Here is a 22,698-nt window from a genome sequence, read left to right as displayed (position 1 = left end):
TGTGTAATTATGGCACAAATGGTTGTAAATGCTTCTCTGGGATCCCCTTTGTTCAGAAATAGCAGACATATATGACTTTGGCGTTGCTTTTTGGTAATTAGAAGGCCGCAAAGTGCGGCTGCGCATCACACGTGTATTATGGCTAGCAGTGAAGGGGTTAATTAGGTAGTTTGTAGGGAGCTTGCAGGGTTAATTTTAGCTTTAGTGTAGAGATCAGCCTCCCACCTGACACATCAGACCTGATCCCTCCCAAACAGCTCCCTTCCCTCCCCCACACCACAATTGTCCCCGCCATCTTAAGTACTGGCAGAAAGTCTGCCAGTACTAAAATAAAAGTTTTTTTTAAATAAAAAAAAAAAAAAAAAATTAGCATATTTACATATGCTACTTTGTAGGATCCCCCTTAGCCCCCAACCTCCCTGATCCCCCCCAAAACAGCTCTCTAACCCTCCCCCTCTGCCTTATTGGGGGGCCATCTTGGGTACTGGCAGCTGTCTGCCAGTACCCAGTTTGCAAGAGAAATGTTTTTTTTATTATTTTTATGTTCTTTTTCTGTAGTGTAGCTTCCCCCCCACACAGACCAATCCCCCAACCCCTGACTAATGTCGTTTTATATAAATATTATCTACTTTTTTAAACTTTTAATATTTAATTTTTCTGTAGTGGAGCGGTTCCCACCCGCTCCCTCCCCGTGCACGCACACGCGTCCGTGCGCGCCCCCGATCACCCCGCCCACGATCCCGCCCCCCTCCACATCATCAGGGCCATCGATGGCCGCCACCCGCCTCTCGAACCGGCTCCCACCCACCAACGGATTTAGCCGGTGATTATCGGTGCAGAGAGGGCCACAGAGTGTCTCTCTCTGCACCGGATTGCTAAAAAAGGTTATTGCAGGATGCCTCAATATCGAGGCATCACTGCAATAACCGGAAAGCAACTGGAAGCGTGCAGGATCGCTTCCAGCTGCTTTCCAGACCAAGGACGTACGCCACACGTCCTCGGTCATTAACGTCCTTGGTCGTTAAGGGGTTAAAGGAGATTCGTATTGGTGCTAACACTGGTCCTAATCCCCATAAAAAAGACCCGATGGCCACACATGCTTCTCCCAAAGGGGGCACGAAGGTTGTCTCCACATTAGCGGATTCCTCTTCTGAGGCCGCAGGAAACATACTGCACTTGTTGTATAAGTCCCAATAATGGCCGCCAACCCGCATCAGTAGCCAAATTCTGGAAGACCCAGCACAGTTGTTCGAGTTCATCCAGCACTATATTGTCATCTCTAGGTAGTCTATGAAACTCGAAAGAGCTCCGGTAGAGTAGCTAGCAGTCAGGAGTCGTGCGCGGTCCCGGCACCCATATCCATACTTTAGTGCACTAAAGTTTGTCTGTCTGTAGTGTTGCTCCCAGGTTTTTATGAAGCATATCCAATTGCAAGTCGTGCAACTCGGCACCTGTTTCCAATTCCTTACTCGCATCCAGAATATTGATCTTTCTGACCACCTTTGTGTCGCAATATAATAAAGTATGCACCGGTCTTGGTATTAAAGATGGCAGCTGCCGGGGCTCCATTGCCCCTTCTGTGTTGTCACACTCCTTTTCACAAGCAGTTAGGGCAATTGAAGAGGCAGCATGAATAGTGAGAGAATAGAAAGCCTTATCCACCGCATCCAAGAGAATTTCGTTATGGTGTTCTAGCATTTCAATTATCTGACTCAAAATGAGCGCGGCCATATTTTTCATACCCTTACTTTAGGCCAATGAAAGCTGGAAAGCATGGGTTGTAAAAATTAGAGCATTGATCATTAGAGTTCCCTGAAAGCAATGAAAAGCTAATTCTCCATGTGCACCTCCAAAATAAGGTCAAAAGTGGGGAAACCAGGTATTAAAGCCTTTAAAATTATTGTATATATCAGGAGCTCTTGAAATGTGCGTCTTGCCTCGATGATAGTTGGCTCCTCCCCCCTCGGCAGACCATTTTTGGTGAACAACCTGGGTTGTTCTTGCTGATCGGTGGATAAATTTACCCACCAATAAACAAGTGCTGTCCAGGGTACTAAACCAAAAATTGGCTAGCTCCTTAGCTTAGATGTCTTCTTTTTCAAATAAAGATAGCAAGAGAACGAAGAAATTAGAAAGTTGCTTAAAATTGCATGCTCTATCTGTATCACAAAAGAAAACATTTGGGTTCAGTATACCTTTAAGAGAACATTCGAAAGTGACTAGGTTAACAAAGGCAGGGTCAGAGGGAATATGGAAGGTATCTCACTTACTAGAAAATATGAGTTAAGTCGCCACATTTGTGAGGGAGAGACCTCCAAAGATAAGATTTTATGCTGCCCAGAGGGGTGTGGATTAGTTCCTCCTCTTCAAGTATGGTAGTGCTTTCTCCTGATGTATATGTGCTTGTTCACCCGGTTTCCGCTCATGCAGGATCATGTTAATATGTGAAAAACACATTGGTAGAAGCAAAAAACAGTGTAATACAGTTTTATTAAAGTTTAAAACACAGTATTTTGAGAGATGTTTCACTCACATATTGCACCCTCAAACATATGAGGTATGCTTAAGCCTGATAATAACCTTCTACTGAAGGTTCTCTGATTGCTGATCCGTATGTTTAGAGTAATAAAAGTCTTGTTTCTATAAAAGGTACACCTAGCACTGAAAAGTGCTTGGGTGCTGGTCAATTTTTTTCCCTTACGTGTTTCAAAGGAGTTTCGTTATGTCCTTCTTCCTCAGAGAGTTCTAAGTTATTATTGCCGGAGTTCCGGTATAAAAAGAGGGAGGCGGCGGCATGCCCCCCCCCCAGTGATTGTTTAATTTGTTATCACGTGACTTGATTTGTCACAGTCTGCAAGTAAAAGTCTAATAGAAGGGGTAGAGGGAGTTGTTCCTATACTCTCCTGTGAGGTGCATTACGATATTACATACCTTATCAAGTGATCGGGTAATGCGTTATATGTTTAGCTGTCATTTTTAACACTCAATATTGCTTATCAAAAATGTAATTGTCCGTTATAAAATGATCCTGAACCTTGGATCTGCATAAGCGTGGTAGTGAGTAGCCTAACCCCTTTTGGTTGAATTTTCCATATATTAGGTTAGAAAATTGGTTATAAAAAACATCATCTGTATTTTCAAAAGTATATTATAGTTCGTAATTGTTTTTTTAAATGTTCATATGTCTAAGATATCTGGATCCACTTGAGACCCGTCCCAGTCTATAATAACAGAAGGGTTATGGATGCACCCTGAATAAAAGAAACATTGTTACCTCATATGAGTGAGGTATTTTCTAGTAAGTAAGATACCTTTCATATCCCTACAGTGGAACTCTGCCTTTGTTAACCTAGTCACTTTTAGATGTCCTCTTAATCTCATTGAACTATTTATAGCACTATAACCATTGTTATATGTTCTTTCTGAAGTCACATTTTTTATATGTTTTTATATGGGGTTTTTTCTGTGAGGTCTTTAGGAGTCAGCATCTGGGAAGAAAAGGACTTTTAATTTTTGGGCTGACAAAAAGGGATGAAACCTGTTACAGTACATAAGAAGAGTAAGAAGAGCACCGCAAGGGTAGGGTTAAAGTGTATCTACAGCCAATAGGTACTAGTACATACATAAATTAACCCTTACCTCCCATAACTGTAAAGATCACCAGGACCAACCAAAATCTTTCCCTGTAAACCATGTTGGCTGATAAAGATTTTAAACCACAAAGCCCTTCTAGACAAAACAGCCAAAGCCATGTCCTTTGCATTAATACAGAAAATTTAAATAACCGCAACGAAAAAAAAAAAAAGAAGAGGTCTGAGAAATGTTAGTCTATTCAAAATATCAACTCTGATAAGGAATCAAAGCAGAGAAAGGTAGTACCTGCTACACAGGAAATGTCTACAGCTGACCAACATAACGCCTGCCTGTTTAAAGAATTTTCTAAGATAAGCTTCTAATTTCCTGTCCAGGGGATTTCTGAAGGAAGTGCTATCCTCTAGAGGTATTGTAGTTCTTTTAGCCAAAGTGGAAATTGCACCATCAACCTTTGGAATGGTTTCCCAAAGTTCCAAATTTAAGAAAATGTCTCAAATTCTTGCTTCAAACGTTGTGAATAGTGATGTCGCGAACAAAAAATTTTCCGTTCGCGAACGGCGAACGCAAACTTCCGCAAATGTTCGCGAACGGGCGAACCGCCATAGACTTCAATAGGCAGGTGAATTTTAAAACCCACATGGACTCTTTCTGGCCAGTCTAGTTTTAATCCATAAAGGGCATAAATCACCTAATATTCCTAAATTGTTTGGAATAACGTGCTTTAACCCCTTAACGACGCATGTTGTAAAGGGCACGTCTTACACAAGCTGGTCTTTAAAGACCAGCGACGTACCCTGTACGTCGTTAAGGGTTTCAAGCGGCTGGAAGCAATCCTGATCTCTTCCAGCCGCTTTCAAGGTATTGAAGTGATGCCTCGATATTGAGGCATCACTGCAATACCTTTTTAGGCACACCCATGCAGAGAGAGCCACTGGGGGAGATAAGGGGGTGATCTGGGAGGGGGATGGGGTAGGGTATGGAGGGGGGCAGCTACACTACAGAAAAAGTTAGGTTAAAAATAAATAATATTTTATTGCAAATTGGGTACTGGCAGACAGCTGCCAGTACCCAAAATGGTGGCTATATAGTTAGTGGGGGGAGGGTTAGAGAGCTCTTTGGGGGGATCAGGGAGGTTGGGGCTAAGGGGGGATCCTACAAAGCAGAATCTGTTTTTGGTTTTTTTAATAAATTAAAAATAAATAAAAAAAAACACTTTCTGCCAGTATTTAAGATGGCGGGGATAATTGTGGGGTGGGGGAGGGAAAAGAGCTATTTGGGAGGCATCAGGGGGTGGGATGTGTCATGTGGGAGGCTGATCTCTACAATAAAGCTAAAATTAACCCTACAAACTACCTAATTAACCCCGTCACTGCTAGGCATAATACAAATTTGGTGCGCAGTGGCATTTAGCGGCCTTCTTATTACCAAAAAGCAATGCCAAAGCCATATATGTCTGCTATTTCTGAACAAAGGGGATCCCAGAGCAGCATTTACAACCATTTGTGCCATAATTGCACAAGCTGTTTGTAAATAATTTCAGTGAGAAACCCAAAGTTAGTGAAAAAGTTAACGATTTTTTTTATTTGATCGTTTTTGGCTATGAAATGGTGGCATGAAATACATCAAAATGGGCCTAGATCAATACTTTGGGTTGTCTACTACACTACCATAAAGCTAAAATTAACCCTACAAGCTTCCTACAAGCTACCTAATTAACCTCTTCACTGCTGGGTCTAATACAAATGTGGTGCGCAGCGGCATTTAGCAGCCTTCTAATTACCAAAAAGCAACGCCAAAGCCATATATGTCTGCTATTTCTGAACAAAGGGGATCCCAGAGAAGCATTTACAACCATTTGTACCATAATTGCACAAGTTGTTTGTAAATAATTTCAGTGAGAAACCTAATATTTGTGAAAAAGTTTGTGAAAAAGTGAAAAAAAAATTTATTTGATCGCATTTGGCGGTGAAATGGTGGCATGAAATATACCAAAATGGGCCTAGATCAATACTTTGGGATGTCTTCTAAAAAAAAATATCTACATGTCAAGGTATATTCAGGGATTCCTGACAGATATCAGTGTTCCAATGTAACTCGCTAATTTTGAAAAAAAAAAAATGGTTTGGAAAGAGCAAAGTGCTACTTGTATTTATTGCCCTATAACTTACAAAAAAAGCAAAGAACATGTAAACATTGGGTATTTCTAAACTCAGGACAAAATTTAGAAACTATTTAGCATGGGTGTTTTTTGGAGGTTGTAGATGTGTAACAGATTTTGGGGGTCAAAGTTAGAAAAAGTTTTTCATTTTTTCATCATATTTTATAATTTTTTTATGGTAAATTATAAGATATGATGAAAATAATGGTATCTTTAGAAAGTCCATTTAATGGCGAGAAAAACGGTATATAATATGTGTGAGTACAGTAAATGAGTAAGAGGAAAATTACAGCTAAACACAAACACCGCAGAAATGTAAAAATAGCCCTTGTCCTTAAGGGGTTAAAACATCAGGTATGATGTTGTATCGATCAGGTAGTGTAAGGGTTACGCCCGCTTCACAGTGACAGACCAAACTCCCTGTTTAACGCACTGCAAACAACCGCAAACAGTCCATTTGCACAACCGCAAACTCCCCATTTGCACAAGGTTGGATACCAAGCTAGCCACGTCCCGTTCCTTGACCTCACTGATGTCAATGAAGGTCTCTTCCTCCACCCAGCCACGTACAACACCAAGGGTCCCCGAAAGGTGACAACAATCCCCCAGGGACGCCTGCTGTGTTTGGTCTTCCACCTCCTCAAAGCCACCTTCCTCCTCTGACTCCTCTTCTTCAGACTCCTCTCTCTGCGTTACCTCTCTCTGCGTTATTATAAGGTGTGTTAAGTAGTACTATTCCTATCAGTTTAATCCCAGTTACGTCCTCTATCAGGGGACGTGTATATGGCATCTATTTTAGGAACCGGGAGTTGGAAAAAGATGCTTGGTCGGTCCTCCTACTTAAAATTTGGGGCACTGCACGTGCAATCTTATGTGCCACCAGATAGGAGTGGTGTGTTAAGTAATTCTATTCTTATCAGTTTAATCCCTGTTACGTCCCCTATCAGGGGACGTGAATATATGGCATTGATTTTAGGAACCGGGAGATGGAAAAAGATGCTTGGTCGGTCCTCCTACTTCAAATTTAGGGCACTGCGAGTGCAATCTAATGTGCCACCAGATAGGAGTGGTGTGTTAAGTAGTACTATTATTATCAGTTTAATCCCTGTTACGTCCCCTATCAGGAGACGTGTATATGGCATCGATTTTAGGAACCGGGAGATGGAAAAAGATGCTTGGTCAGTCCTCCTACGTCAAATTTGGGGCACTGCGCGTGCAATCTAATGTGCCACCACATAGGAGTGGTGTGTTGAGTAGTACTATTCCTATCAGTTTAATCCCTGTTATGTGCCTTTTTTTTTGGTTTGGTTTTTGAAGCCACAGTGCAGCACCAGAGGCCAGAAAAATTAGGCATGTACACATGCCTGAAAAATTAGGTATTGTTGCAGCCGCTGCTGTAGCAGCGGCCAGAAAATTTGATGTTTGTTTCCCAGGCAGAAAGTGCCCTAAAACATTGCGGCTTGAACCCTAGTTGGTGGCGGATAAGTCACGCAAGTCAACAGGCATTCAGAGATAAAATACAGCAGCGTGTGGACCATTTTTAGCCCAAGGCAGCTCATCTCATCAGGCCTTTTTTAGTCAAATGTATCGCCCACTGTCAGTCCCTTCGGGATCCATCCCTCATTCATCTTAATAAAGGTGAGGTAATCTAGACTTTTTTGACCTAGACGACTTCTCTTCTCAGTGACAATACCTCCTGCTGCACTGAAAGTCCTTTCTGACAGGACACTTAAAGCGGGGCAGGCCAGAAGTTTATTGGGATAGCTCAGGCCACAGGTCAAGCCTGCACACCCAGTAGTCAAGGGGTTCATCGCTCTTCAGAGTGTCGATATCTGCAGTTAAGGCAAGGTAGTCTGCTACCTGTCGGTTGAGTCGTTCTCTGAGGGTGGACCCCGAAGGGCTGTGGCGATGCGTAGGACTTAAACTCCATCAACAACACGTCTGTAAAGCATCCTGTCCTTGCCGGCGTGGTCGTGGGAGGAGGAGTATTACTTTCACCTCTTCCCCTGTTAGATTCCCGTTGTGCTGTGACATCACCCTTATACGCTGTGTAAAGCATACTTTTTAATTTATTTTGGAACTGCTGCATCCTTTCCGACTTGCGGTAATTCAGTAAAATTTCAGGCACTTTCTACTTATACCGGGGGTCTAGTAGCGTGGACACCCAGTACAGGTCATTCTACTTCAGCCTTTTTATACGAGGGTCCCTCAACAGGCACGACAGCATGAAAGACTCCATTTGCACAAGGTTGGATGCCGAGCTACTCATGTCCCGTTCCTTGTCCTCAGTGATCTCATTGAAGGTATGTTCTTCCCCCCAGCCACGTACAACACCACGGGTACCAGATAGGTGACAACAAGCACCCTGGGATGCCTGTTGTGGTTGGTCTTCCTCCTCCTCCTCAAAGCCACATTCCTCCTCTGACTCCTCTTCCTCACAATCCTCTTCCAGCATTGCCGCAGGTACAGCAAGCAATGCTGATAAGGCTGTTTCTGGTGGTGATGGTGGCCACAACTCTTCCTCTTCATGCTCATATACGGCCTGATCCAGCACTCTTCGCAGGGCACGCTCCAGGAAGAAAACAAATGGTATGATGTCATTGATGGTGCCTTCGGTGCGACTGACTAGGTTTGTCACCTCCTCAAAAGGACGCATGAGCCTACAGGCAATGCGTATGAGGGTCCAGTAACGTGGCAAAAAAAATCCCAGCTCCGCAGAGGCTGTCCTAGCACCCGAGTCATACAAATAGTCGTTAAAGGCTCTTGTTGGAGAAGGTGGTCGAACATTAGGAGTTTTGAATTACAATGTGTCGGGCTGACGCAAATCAAGCGCCTCACTGTTGTTTCGCTGCTGGATATCGGAAAAGTGCGCCATGCCCGTGTAGGAACGCCTGAAATGGCCACACACCTTCCTGGCCTGCTTCAGGACGTCCTGTAAGCCTGGGTACTTATGCACAAAGCGTTGTACGATCAGATTACACACATGTGCCATGCACGGCACATGTGTCAACTTGCCCAAATTCAATGCCGCCAACAAATTTCTTCCGTTGTCACAAACAAGGAGGATGGCTGCTTTGAGTTTGTGTGCTGCTTGTACTCATGTGTTGATCTCATAGGCGTTTGTGATGTGCGATCATGTGCCTTCGCAAAGCAGTTGTACCTAGGTGGGTGTTGGACTTCCCACGACTCAGTTTCTTTTGGCACAGGTTGCAAATGGCATCGCTGTTGTCAGAGGCAGACACACACAAAAAATGCCACATTGCTGAGCTCTGGCAACAGCATGCGTTGATTGGCGTGCTGTCTGGCTGACCCCGGGTGCCGATGCATGCTGTCTGACTGGGCCACTAGCTCCTTGCGACGACCTCCCCCTGCTTCCAACTCGTCTCCTCCTCCTCTCTGTCTCCCCATCTGAACTTTCCCCCTGTTCTTCTTCTCTTCTAGCGGGCACCCACGTGACATCCACGGGCACATCGTCATCATCAACCGCTTCACTTGTATCTGACAACTCAGAAAAGGAAGCAGCAGCGGGTACAACATCATCATCATCACACCGTACGTCCATGGGTGTAATGCTGCCTGACTGAGACATATCCCTGTTATCTACATCCTCTGGCAATAATGGTTGCGCATCACTCATTTCTTCCAACTGATGTGTAAATAACTCCTCTGACAGATCAAGTGAAGCGGCTGTGGTGCTAGTGTTGGTGGTGGCGGCAGGCGGGCGAGTGGTAGCTTGAGAGGTGCCCGAAGCTAAGCTGGAGGAGGATGGTGCGTCAAGGTTCCGAGCGGAAGCTGTAGAAGATTGGGTGTCCTGTGTTAGCCAGTCAACTATGTCCACAGAACTTTTCCAGTTCAGGGTACGTGGCCTCTGAACACTGGGCATTATTCTAGGGCCAAGGGGAATCACAGGACCACGACGGCCCCTGCGGGCTGGCCTTCCTCTGCCTGTCATTTTTTTTTTCGATTAGTGGTACTATGCGTGCAAGCTACTGTGACAACAGATATGAGTGGCACTGTGCACTGGCAGAAGTTGGCAGAGTAGACGCTGTAGGCCTGACACACACGCTTGCAGACAACTAACTGCTATTCAATCTATTACAGTCAAAATTGTATTTTTTTTTAAATGTACACTACTGTTACACCAGACAGGAGTTGCACTGGTGTGACACTGTGCCCTGGCAGGCCCTGAAACGCACACGCGTGAAGGAGGAAACTGACTGCTATTATTTCCCAGTCAAATTTCTAGGTTTTTTTAACCCCTTAAGGACCAAGGTCATTTGTCAATTTCTTTCCCTTAAGGACCAGGGCTATTTTTACATTTCTGTGGTGTTTGTGTTTAGCTGTAATTTTCCTCTTACTCATATACTGTACCCACACATATTATATACCGTTTTTCTCGCCACTAAATGGACTTTCTAAAGATACCATTATTTTCATCATATCTTATAATTTATTATTAAAAAATATAAAATATGAGGAAAAAATTGAAAAAAACACACTTTTTCTAACTTTGACCCCCAAAATCTGTTACACATCTACAACCACCAAAGAACAACCATTCTAAATAGTTTCTAAATTTTGCCCTGAGTTTAGAAATACCCAATGTTAACATGTTCTTTGCTTTTTTTGCAAGTTATAGGGAAATAAATACAAGAAGCACTTTGCTATTTCAAAACCACATTTTTTCAAAATGAGCGCTAGTTACATTGGAACCCTGATATCTGTCAGGAATACCTGAATATCCCTTGACATGTATATATTTTTCTTTAGAAGACATCCCAAAGTATTGATCTAGGCCCATTTTGGTATATTTCATGCCACCATTTCACCGCCAAATGCGATCAAATAAAAAAAAATTGTTCACTTTTTCACAAACTTTAGGTTTCTCACAGAAATTATTTACAAACAACTTATGCAATTATGGCATAAATGGTTGTAAATGCTTCTCTGGGATCCCCTTTGTTCAGAAATAGCAGACTTATATGGCTTTGGCGTTGCTTTTTGGTAATTAGAAGGCTGCTAAATGCCACTGCGCACCACACGTGTTTTATGCCAAGCAGTGAAGGGGTTAATTAGGGAGCATGTAGGGAGCTTGTAGAGTTAATTTTAGCTTAAGTGTAGTGTAGTAGACAACCCAAAGTATTGATCTAGGCCCATTTTAGTATATTTAATGCCACCATTTCACCACCAAATGCGATCAAATTTAAAAAAAAAATTAATTTTTTCGCAATTTTAAGTTTCTCACTGAAATTATTTACAAACAGCTTGTGCAATTATGGCACAAATGGTTGTAAATGCTTCTCTGGGATCCCCTTTGTTCAGAAATAGCAGACATATATGACTTTGGCATTGCTTTCTGGTAATTAGAAGGCCGCTAAATGCTGCTGCACATCACATGTGTATTATGGCTAGCAGTGAAGGGGTTAATTAGGTAGTTTCTAGGGAGCTTGCAGGGTTAATTTTAGCTTTAGTGTAGAGATCAGCCTCCCACCTAACACATCAGACCCCCTGATCCCTCCCAAACTGCTGCCTTCCCTCCCCCACCCCACAATTGTCCCCACCATCTTAAGTACTGGCAGAAAGTCTGCCAGTACTAAAATAAAAGGTTTTTAAATTATTATTTTTTTTAGCATATTTACATATGCTGTGGTGTAGCATCCCCCTTAGCCCCAACCTCCCTGATCCCCCCAAAACAGCTCTCTAACCCTCCCCATCTGACTTATTGGCAGCCATCTTGGGTACTACCCAGTTTGCAAAAAAAGTCGTTTTTTCTGGGGGTTTTTGTGTTTTTTTCTGTAGTGTAGCTTCCCCCCACAGACCAACCCCCACCACCTGCCTGATCTTTTTTTTTTTCATTTTTATTCCTTTTTTTAAAACATTTTACACCATCTTTTTCTGTAGTGTAGCTGTTCCCACCCGCTCCCTCCCTGTGCACGCGCCGCCCCCGCCCTCCCGTGCATGTGCGCGTGTCCGTGTGCACCCCCGGACATCCCCACCCACGATCCCGCCCCCCCTCCACTGACTGCTATTATTTAACAGTCAAAAAAGTGTTGTTTTTTTAAATGTACACTACTGTTACACCAGATATGAGTGGTGGCACTGGGCAAGTGGGCACAGAATACACTGTCAGCCTGACACACGCTGGCAGGCAGGCAACTGCAATTAGATTACATAGGGGAAAAAAAAGCAAACTGATGTTCTAGCCCTAAAAAGGGCTTTTTGTGGTGCTGTCCTTACAGCAGAGATCAGATGAGTCCTTCAGGACTGTAGTGGACACTGAATACATTAGCCTAGCTATCGATTTCGCTATTAAAGGGACAGTTCACCCAAAAACTTTCTCCCCTTTAAATTATTCCCAATGATCCTTTTTACCTGCTAGAGTGTATTAAATTGGTTGCAAGTAGCTCCTTTACTCATATTTCAGCATTTGAAATAGCTGATTTAGCTTGTGGTTTCCCAACCTATACTGAAAGTTTTGATACTGGCGTATATGCTATTGACAAGTGGGGGCATGATAGTTAAGTAATAAAATGATAATTTTCCATTGTTCTCTCTATGTATTGAGCTTTGGTGTTCCAGACAAATATAAGATAAGGAAGCAAGTCTGTGTACATGAAAGTGATAACATAATGAGATCTGATATTACCTGAAGCTCAACCCATTGTAATAGGCTGTGGTTTCAAAGCAAAAAAAACAGCTACTTCAGATACACAAATAAACCCGAAAATGCAATTTCTCAAATATTTTATACTCTGCAGTTGGTATAACAAGTAATTTAAAATACATTTATGGAAAAACAATTTTACAGTGTACTGTCCCTTTAAATCAGCAGCAGCTACACTGTCCCTCCTCTCACTAAGAATGCAGCTTCTGAATGAATCTAAAATGGATGCTGTCCAGGAGGTGGGAGGGTCTGGGAGGGAGGGTCTGCTGCTGATTGGCTGGAATGTGTCTGCTGACTGTGACAGGGTCAAAGTTTACTCAATGATGACGAATAGGGGGCGGACCAAACATCGCATATGTTCACCCGCCGCGGCGAACACGAACAAGATATGTTCGCCGGGAACTATTTGGGACATCACTAGTTGTGGAAGGTATAAACAGAATGCCAGACTTAATCCATTCATTAGATATAATCTTAGAGATGGTGTCAGGGACACAAACAACATCTGGGAACTTAGTAGCGGGTTTGAAAATGTTGTCATTAGTTTCAGGAGGTAGTCCATTGCTGTTCCTTAGCCTAAATAAGTTTACTCTTCAACAAAGACGTCCAAAAAAAGTTTCTAAATCTGCTGCTTATTGGCATCATCGTAGGATGTCAAACTTTATTCTCATTATTGTTTAATTCAGTCATTACTTATACACATTTGGATACTATTATTTTGAGACTTAGACAACCTCCTCAATCTGGACCGTTGCTACCTGTAGAGACACAATGGTGAATGAGCCTACAACTCCTTCAACCCCGGTCTCGCGTAAACGGTGTATGACAAACACTTGAGTGGTGTCATTCTACAATAAGCTATCTTCTAGCAGCCCTTAAGTATCTAAGATAGAAATATAGCTATAGCCACAGAGTTAGAAATCCTGATTAAAACCTACAAACCATTCTGAGTTTGGAATGGATGAGATAGATAAGTGGAAGGAGACTGTGATGTGGTAGCTACACTATCACTTTTCAAATTTGAAGGAACGACTACTGCTTGCTTTTTCCCACTACCGATGAGCATCTACCAGGAACTTTTTAGAGACAAAGCCGACCAACTGGATTGCGTTCATGGGGCTCATCATTGTTGGATGAGAATGATATCAGGGTAAAATGCATTAGTGCATGAATGCAATAAATCCTATGTATTCCATAGCAGAGACCCTACTGTTGCTCTCTCATGATTTTGCTTGTCATACAGAGGCAGATGAGAAATGTTGAAGAGGGGCTCAGACCAAAAGATCTCATTACAGTTATACCCCAAAAAGGTTAGCTCTGACCGTATTAGCACAGAGATTACCTACAAATCTGGATGTTTCTGGAGACCCTGAAAGTACCAACCAGTAAAACCAAGCTGCTGGAGAGTCTTCAAAAATAGGGAGACCGCCAGACTAGGCACTAGAAGAATAGTGGAAGACCAATAGTTTCAGTTATAGAAACCATAACCTTGAATATGTCCAAATACATAGATATATTTTTTACAAAAATATATGTTGTCCAATTGGATTTATATTTAAAGGATTCCATGGATGTTTTAAAAATTATGAAGGATTTAATATGGGAAGAAAATATTTGGTTGATAAGTTGCAATGTAGCATCTCTATACACATGTATAGACCATAAAGATGTCCTAGAGGCTGTACGGACCTTCCTTTCGAAAGACAATAACATTAGAAAAGTGCATAGGGAATTGATAAATTTAATTTAACACATAATTATTTTATATTTGAAAATTGCTATTATGAACAACTTTGTGGCACAGCTATGAGGACTAGCTTCACCCCCAGCTATGCTAATCTGTTCATGGGGTTTTGGTAACAAGATTTCTGGACACGGGGAGATGTGGGGGGGAGTCTAGTCCTTTATAAAATATACATTGACAATGTGCTTATTGTATGGAAAGGCAATGAAGCTTCTTTTTTTGGAGACCTTTGCATTAATGAATTCAAATAATTTAAATATAAGATTCACTAAAGATATGAGCCAGGAGCGTTTGACCTTTTTAGACCTAGATATCTTTATAGAACACAGTAAGGTACATACTAAGAATTTTTTAAACCAGTCGACTGTAATAACTTTATTACATTCCACACCAGTTGCCATCATAACAGATGGAAAGAGAATATCCCAAAAGGCCAGATGTTGAGATTAAAAAAGAACCGTAGCAAAGAGCAAGATTTTTTGGTTCAATCAGAAGTTTGGAAAGGGAAATTCTTAGATAGGGGATATTAAAATAATAACATAGAAGAGATAGGACAACAAACTACATTGATAGAAAGAAAGACCCTCCTTCAAAATAAAAGTAGAGAAAAAGAAACTAATAATAATCTCAGAATTCCATTTGTAACTAAATACAATGCTAACCACAAAGTGATTGAGAAAATATTTTGTTAACATTGGCATTTTTTGAAACAGGATAATCTAATTGGGGACCAACTGCAATTCCTATTTAAAACTAAATACTTACCTGTAAAATAAAGCCTAAGCTAGCTACACTATAACTAATAGTTACATTGTAGCTAGCTTAGGGTTTATTTTTATTTTACAGGCAAGTTTGTATTTCTGTTAACTATTTAGTAACTATTCTACCTAGTTAAAATAAATACAAACTTTCCTGTAAAATAAAAATAAACCCTAAGCTAGCTACAATGTAACTATTAGTTATATTGTAGTTAGCCTAGGGTTTATTTTACAGGTAAGTATTTAGTTTTAAATAGGAATTATTTAGGCAATGATAGCAATTTTTATTTAGATTTATTTTAATTATATTTAAGTTAGGGGGTGATAGGGTTAGACCTAGGTTTAGGGGTTAATAAATTTAGTATAGTGGCGGCAACGTTGGGGGCGGCAGATTAGGGGTTAATAAATTTAGTAAAGTGGTGGCAACATTGGGGGCGGCAGATTAGGGGTTAATAATATTTAATTAGTCTTTGAAAGACAGGAGTGCGGCGGATTAGGGGTTAATATGTTTATTATAGTGGCGGCGATGTCCGGAGCGGCAGATTAGGGGTAAATAAGTGTAGGTAGGTTGCGGCGACATTGGGGGCAGGAGATTAGGGGTTAATAAGTATAATGTAGGTGGCGGCGATGTTGGGGGCAGCAGATTAAGGGTTAATAAGTATAATGTAGGTGTCGGCGATGTTGGGGGCAGCAGATTAGGGGTTAATAAATGTAAGATTAGGGGTGTAGACTTTGGGTTCATGTTAGGGTGTTAGGTGTAAACATAAATTTAGTTTCCCCATAGGAATCAATGGGGCTGCGTTACGGAGCTTTACGCTGCTTTTTTGCAGGTGTTAGACTTTTTTTAAGCCGGCTCTCCCCATTGATGTCTATGAGGAAATTGTGCACAAGCACGTAACCAGCTCACCGCTGCCTTAAGCAGCGCTGGTATTGGAGTGCGGTATGGAGCTCAAATTTGCTCTTTGCTCACATCTTGCATAATAACGCCGGGTTTATGAAAACCTGTAATACCAGCACTGTAGGTAAGTGAGCGGTGACAATAACGTGCAAGTTAGCACCGCACCCCTCATAACGCAAAACTCGTAATCTATCCGTCTGTGTTTTATGGTTTATTTGTTTGAATCTTTTTATTTTCAGCGCTATACATATATATTTTAATTTGATTATTTAAGATTATCTATAATAAATATTTTTCCTTTAATGGTTTTATCCCTATATTAACGCTTATTAGGATATCACATATTGTGTATATTATTTTAATATTCCTAATTAGGATTCATTTGAGGATTTGCCTTTCTGGCGCCCACAATTGCTGTTTGTTTTTAACTGGAAGCATTTGTGCAGATCTACTAACTAGATTGTTACTCATGTGATTAAAAAACTAAGTTCCATGACATGTCAGATGTTGGTTTTCGCTTTTCACTTTGAAATTATATAATTTCCAAGACCTGACAACCTGAAGACCGGAGTTGGTTAACTATTGTATCCTGCTGATGATTTTACTTGAGTGAAGTAGTCATTAATACAGACCTTTCATTCCTAAAATGTCTCTTTACTAATGCTATCATTTATTATTATTTTTTGGGGATTATATTTATATGAAGCTGAGTAGCTGATCTTGGATAGATTATATACATCAGAAATTTGTATTCTATGATTGTATGTTATCTCTTGTTCACTATTTTTGCAAAATGTTCTGATTATACAACTAACCCCCAGGTATCCATGCATAGCGTATAGCACCAGTAGTTAATTTTTGTATTAAAATTTCAATAGATTTGCCTAATTGAGGGTTCTGTCAACGTAACTATATGGAGAATAAATTTTGGGGTACACACTCTATCCCCACAGATCTAGAATATCTTCACCTGCTTTACTATATTTACTTGTGGGTACTTCTGTGGCTCACATTCTATGCAAAAATAATTCTAAGTGCTCTAAAGCTCTTTAACCCTTTGCGTGCTAAGCACTTTCCTACTTGGGTGCTAAGCTGTTTTAAGGTTTTATTTAATTTTTTATTTAAAAAACAACAACAAAAAAACTTTTTTTTTTCCAGATCCCCAAGAAAGGTTAGGCGATTACCTTTCCAACGGTGGGTCTTGGGGGGTCTGTAGCTGCTTAGATGCCTGAGATACAGGCTTCTAAGCAGCATGCCCCCTGATTCTAAATTTAACATTGTTAATTTTAAATAAAGTTATGCGGCGATGTCATCACGTCATTGCGCGTGATGTCACTGCGCATAACATGAAGCCCCGGCGATGCCTGTCACTATGCAGGCCTGATCGCCAGGGTAGGAGCGGGTGGGAGCCCCCAGATCTCCCTCAAGGTGGGAGAGTGCTAGCGACGGATCTGAGCCGTCGTTGGCACCAGAGTGGGAAACTCTGCGACGGCTCAGAGCCGTCGTTTGCACTCAAAGGGTTAATAACTATTGGCTTCTCCCATACTACTAATTATTGGAGTATCTATAGAAGGATGATACTTTATATATTAATCTATCCAAAATAGTATTCTCTATAATAAACTAAAATGGGCAATTTATTATGCTCTATGTAATAAGTTTTGTATAGCTTATAGCTATTGGAACATTTACACTCTAATTATACTTCGGGAGTTATATGTAATATTAGTTATTATATAATCTTTTAACTTGCAGGTACTATCTCTTGTATGTCTTACTGATCACATGGGTTCAAACGTTACCCCAAAGCCACTTCAGTTTATTATGTTGTTTTTCAGACCCAAGAGTGGCCTTTCATTTTACATAGGAGGCTGATTAATTCTTCCTTTTTTAACAGTATTCTATTCTTATCTGTGTTTTTTATAAGTTGCTCGAGCATGTAATTGCTTTCTAAATTTTCTTTGTTATATGAACCCCCCTTCAATATAACTATAAAAAATCAAGTACAGCTCATTACCGGCATGGCTGTTATTAGCATAAAGACTCTGTGTATTATATGATATTCCTGAACAATGTGATTGAGCATGTCATATAGGTTAATCAGATATTTGTATTTCTTACGCATGTTTGTTCTAAACCTAAAAATAAAAACTAAAATAAAAAAATGACATGCTCTGGGGCATATTTATCAAGCTCCGAATGGAGCTTGTTGCTCCGTGTTTCTGTGCTCTGAGCAGGCGGACAGACATCGCCGGAAATCAACCCGATCGAGTACAATCGGGTTGATTGACACCCCCCTGCTGGAGGCCTATTGGCCGTGAGTTTGCAGGGGGCGGCGTTGCACCAGCAGCTCTTGTGAGTTGCTGGTGCAATGCTGAATATGGCGAGCATATTGCTCGCCGTATTCAGCGAGGTCTGTCGGACCTGATCCGCACTGTCGGATCAGGTCCGACAGACCTCGATAAATAGAGGCCTCTATCTCAATCATAAAAGTTTCAAGTTTGATTTTACTGTACTTTAATAAATTAAATATTCTAAACAAGAAACTATTCGATGTGTGTGTCAAGGTAAATGTTGAGCTAGAAAAAATATTGGAAAAGGGTGCAAATATGATGATATTTTCACAAGATGGGATCCAAACTTTTGTCAAACCAATGCAAAACCAGGTGAATGGAAAGCATTCCTTATGGGTTCTGACCTATAAAAGAACATGATTGATCAAGTAGGAAGAAAAGAAAATGCAGAGCGGTTAAAAGTGTGGGGCAGTGTCAAATGCTATATGCTAAATATAGATCTACTATATATATTTCCTTTAATACAGTTTCCATGCATTAATACTAATGAACGTAAACTTACAGGACTGTAGTTACCAGATCCCTTTCTACTGCCCCTTCTAAGGGCAGATACTACAATAGCTATTCTCCAATCATAAAGGATCAACTCCTGTCAATAGTGATGGAATGGGGGGTAATACATAATAAAAGGGACATTAAACAGATTAAGATAGTAACATAAAATGATAAATCATATATATATATATATATATATATATATATATAAAAAAACTGTGATATATGTTCATTATTTATTTTGTCCCCTTCTCCTGTAATTGCATTCTGAAATTGTTAGAATTTCAGCTCCTGTTAGAAATGGAAATGCAGAACACTGTTACAGTATATTCCGCACAGCCATTGGCTGCACACTCTAGTGACCCATTTATAACTGTCCCTAATAGGCCACAGCAGAGAAGGTAACCTAAGTTACAACATGGCAGCTCCCATTGTTTTATAGACACTAAAACTTTACACTTATTTTGTCAATATTTAAAAAGCTAATGAAACGTTAAAAATACATATAAATTATTAATCTTTTATTTGAATGCATCATTTTATCTAGTATTTATTTAGTGTTTAATGTCCCTTTAAAGTATATTGCAAAACTGTGCATCTCAACATGTTTACTGCTCCTTTAATGTACTTGTTCTATCTTTACAAACTCAGCTCAGAAAGCTCACATAAATAGTTTAATTATATTTTATTCTTTAAAAATATGGCCCATCACAACTAAACCTTGCTTTTCAATAGTAAACTATACACACCTGCTCTCATTCGTTGTATATCCAGGTGGACATGCTGACTGACATCGGTTTTTATAGATGACAAACTTTGAAGACTCTCTTGGGTTCTCAGTGACCTTGCGCAGACTAGCACAATATTCTGCTGTAACACATCTCCAACCTTCATATTCAAAGGTGTTTGCAGGGCACGAGGGCAGGCAGTGGTCATTGAAATAGAAGTTTCGACAGGAGACACAGGATTGTGAGTCTCCGGACCTGTTGCAGCCTCCCAAGCACTCATGATGACAACAATCACCATTGCTAGAGCATGTGATGCCTTTATCACAGTCGCACACTGTTGAACAAAAGAACAATATTAACCAATAAGAAATAATAAGCAATGTTTCATTAGATAAAACCACTATCAATGGTGAAAACAAAGTATGATTGATTTACTCGAGTATAACTAGGTAAAACAATTAAAAATTAAATACAGATATAAAGCTTACTTCAGATCATATAACTTTGTACTATGTAAAATATTTAAATATTCAAAACATTAAACTTTAAGTTTTGCAATAAAATTAAAATGGAGTACACTGGTCTATATTCATAAATCAATTTACCTAACCACCATACTAATGGAATATATGTAACAGCCCTTTAAATAACATGTTTAATGTATACCTTGACATTGGTATCTTCCCACTCTTTTGACTCTACTATACCCTTCCAAATACTGCTGAGTTCTCTTCTCCAATTTGCCTTTACGTTGTTAGAGAGCAATAGTCTACAATGGTTTGCTTTCTTTCCTCTATATCCCACGGAAACCACAATTACTTTATGTAGCTCACAGATAAATCGTTTTAAACAAATTTCTTTGCTGCTCTTTTTAGATGCTTCTCAGTTATGTTTGATACTTTTTATTATTCTTCACTTCAGAAACACTGTACTGTATTGGACTTTACAACTCTACCCTCTTCAGGTTCATTTCCCACCAAATTGTTGCTTCAATTCAGTCTCCCTGATACCACTACTCCTCCACTACCTTTGTCTGCAGGTACAAGACTCAGTTCTTTTGGTCACCTTCTTTCTATTCTTTTTATATATATATCGTTTTGATCCACTGGTAAAACCACTATACCGATGACACACAATTTTCTAAGTTATCTCCAGATATTACACACAAGCTTCTATTTCTTCTCACCAACTGCCTTTGTCATCTCCTCCATGATAACAAATTTCTATTTAAAATGTAACATACAAAAACTGAGCTAATTAATATCCCTCACAGTCATGTGAAATTATATCTACTGGTCTGTTGCCTTGGTGTCACCTTGGCTTCAGACAGTAAAAAAAACTAATATCCAGCAACTCACTCAGTTCTGTCAGCTTTATCTATGAAATATAGCTAGTATAAGCACTAATTTAGATCCTTTAACCTCTCACACATATTTACAAAAGCCAGTTACCTTGTGGTTTTACTTACACTAGACAAATTAGCAGAATAATAAAGAACAGATATAGATTTAATTAATTTCACACACACACACATTTTACATACATACATGTATTTATTTCCCCTATATAAAATAAAATATACGGTTTAACCTATATAGAATAAAACGGGATTCCATATTGAGTTTAATTACGTTTTTTTGATTAATGTCCATCACTGTTCTGTTCAAACTGGCAATGTAACCAGTAATTTGCCCCTTATTGTGATTGTGGTTGGAGTTTGGTTTTAAATATGATGGCATGCATGTTATCCAGACCTAATGCAGGGGGTTACAGCGACTGAAAAAAAATATCATTTCTTTTATTTTTATATGGTACTGGACTTAATAAATGTTTAGATGAGTTGCTGTTTCTATGCAGTATTGCTGAATTTGTTATTTGTTAGTTTTTATATATATTTGCAGTCTTGAGGCAGCACACCTGAAGCTTTTTGGGAAAAGGTAGAAATATGAATAATGGAGGGAAAATTCTCCTTTTAAAACTTGTTTGACAAGCCTGCTGGCAAGACTGGAGTCAATTCCTAGATGACATATACATGAAAAACAACCAGAGTATTATAGCATACAATAAAGTTATTAATACATGTAACTTTATATATATTACAAAAAAAGTCAGAAAAAGTAAAATAAATATAGGAACAAAAATCTATGCTTACCTGATAAATTAATTTCTTTTGTGATGGTGAGAGACTACAAGGCATCAAATGTGGGATTAAAGTCCAGTCCTATAGGAGGAGGCAAAACACCCCACAGATCATAGCTTTACTCTCTCCCACTTTCCCATGATTTCTTAGACATACATAAAAAGGGGATAATAAAAACAACAGCATGCAACAGCTTACTGCCCTCAACTGTTATGGAAAGACAATGACAGCTTGGCTTTAAACCAAGCTGCCAAGGTGATTGTGGGGACCTGAGAAATGGATAGACAAGGAAGAAGAATTTCTGAATTTTTTAGTGGCTTGAAGAGAAGGCCCCTACTACAACCAAATTATGTAGTAATCTAATTAGTGTGTGTGTGTTTGGGGGGCAGAGATGGAAGAGAGATGGGACAATTTCCTAATTCATGTTTTCAGAAGCTTAGAAAGGAAATGAGTAGTTTGTTCTTAAAACTGCTTTATCCTGAAAAAAAAAAGCAACAGGTAAGGAGAATCACAATATGAATCAGAATGCTTAGATTCTCTTCTGGCCAAGGAAATAGCCAGGAAAAAGAGAACCTTTACAAAACAGCAGCATGTCCAGAGTATGCTTAAATTCAAACGACTGAACCTGAAGGACACTCAAAACCAAGTAAAGGTTCAACAGAGGCAAAGCAGGCCTGATAATCGCTTTTATCCTGAGCAAAGCTTGAACAAGGGCTTAAATGTTAGGATGTCTCTTAAACTTCTTGGGAAAAAAAGTCTAAGAACGGCAGAAATTCTGGCTGATAAACCCTACCATCCTGCAAAAAAAAAAAAGAAATTCTAAGAGAGTTACAATGTTAGTTCTTAGACTCAAATCAGGAAAGTTAAACTGGCTTTCTGGCCAGAATCTAACACTTAATCTGAAAAATGCAATCACCATGCAGTTAAAGGGACAGTCAAGTATAAATTAAACTTTCATTATTCAGATAGGACTTTTAATTTTAATTGACTTTCCAATTTACTTTTATCATCAAATTTGCTTTTTTTCTCTTGGTATTCTTAGTTTAAACTAAACATAGGTAGGCTCATATGCTAATTTCTAAGCCTTTTATCACATTCTTTTTAAATCTCTTTTCAACACAAAGAGACAGAAAGTACACGTGGGCCATATAGATAACACTGTGTT

The 22,698-nt window shown here is 39.8% G+C and overlaps 1 protein-coding gene across 1 annotated transcript in view; it reads right to left on the bottom strand.

Moving 5' to 3' along the window:
• INSRR (insulin receptor related receptor) overlaps positions 1–22,698 on the bottom strand; it is a 365,100-nt gene that overhangs the window by 154,277 nt on the left and 188,125 nt on the right. Inside the window, exon 3 of the mRNA XM_053705334.1 lies at positions 19,415–19,727. Within this exon, the coding sequence (XP_053561309.1) occupies positions 19,415–19,727 (313 nt within the window). The remainder of the gene's footprint in view (positions 1–19,414; positions 19,728–22,698) is intronic.

Source organism: Bombina bombina, chromosome 1, assembly GCF_027579735.1.
Source record: "Bombina bombina isolate aBomBom1 chromosome 1, aBomBom1.pri, whole genome shotgun sequence".
Classification (NCBI taxonomy): domain Eukaryota; kingdom Metazoa; phylum Chordata; class Amphibia; order Anura; family Bombinatoridae; genus Bombina; species Bombina bombina.
Note: the sequence above shows the minus strand (reverse complement) of the source record. Positions and strands in the feature narration are given on the sequence as shown.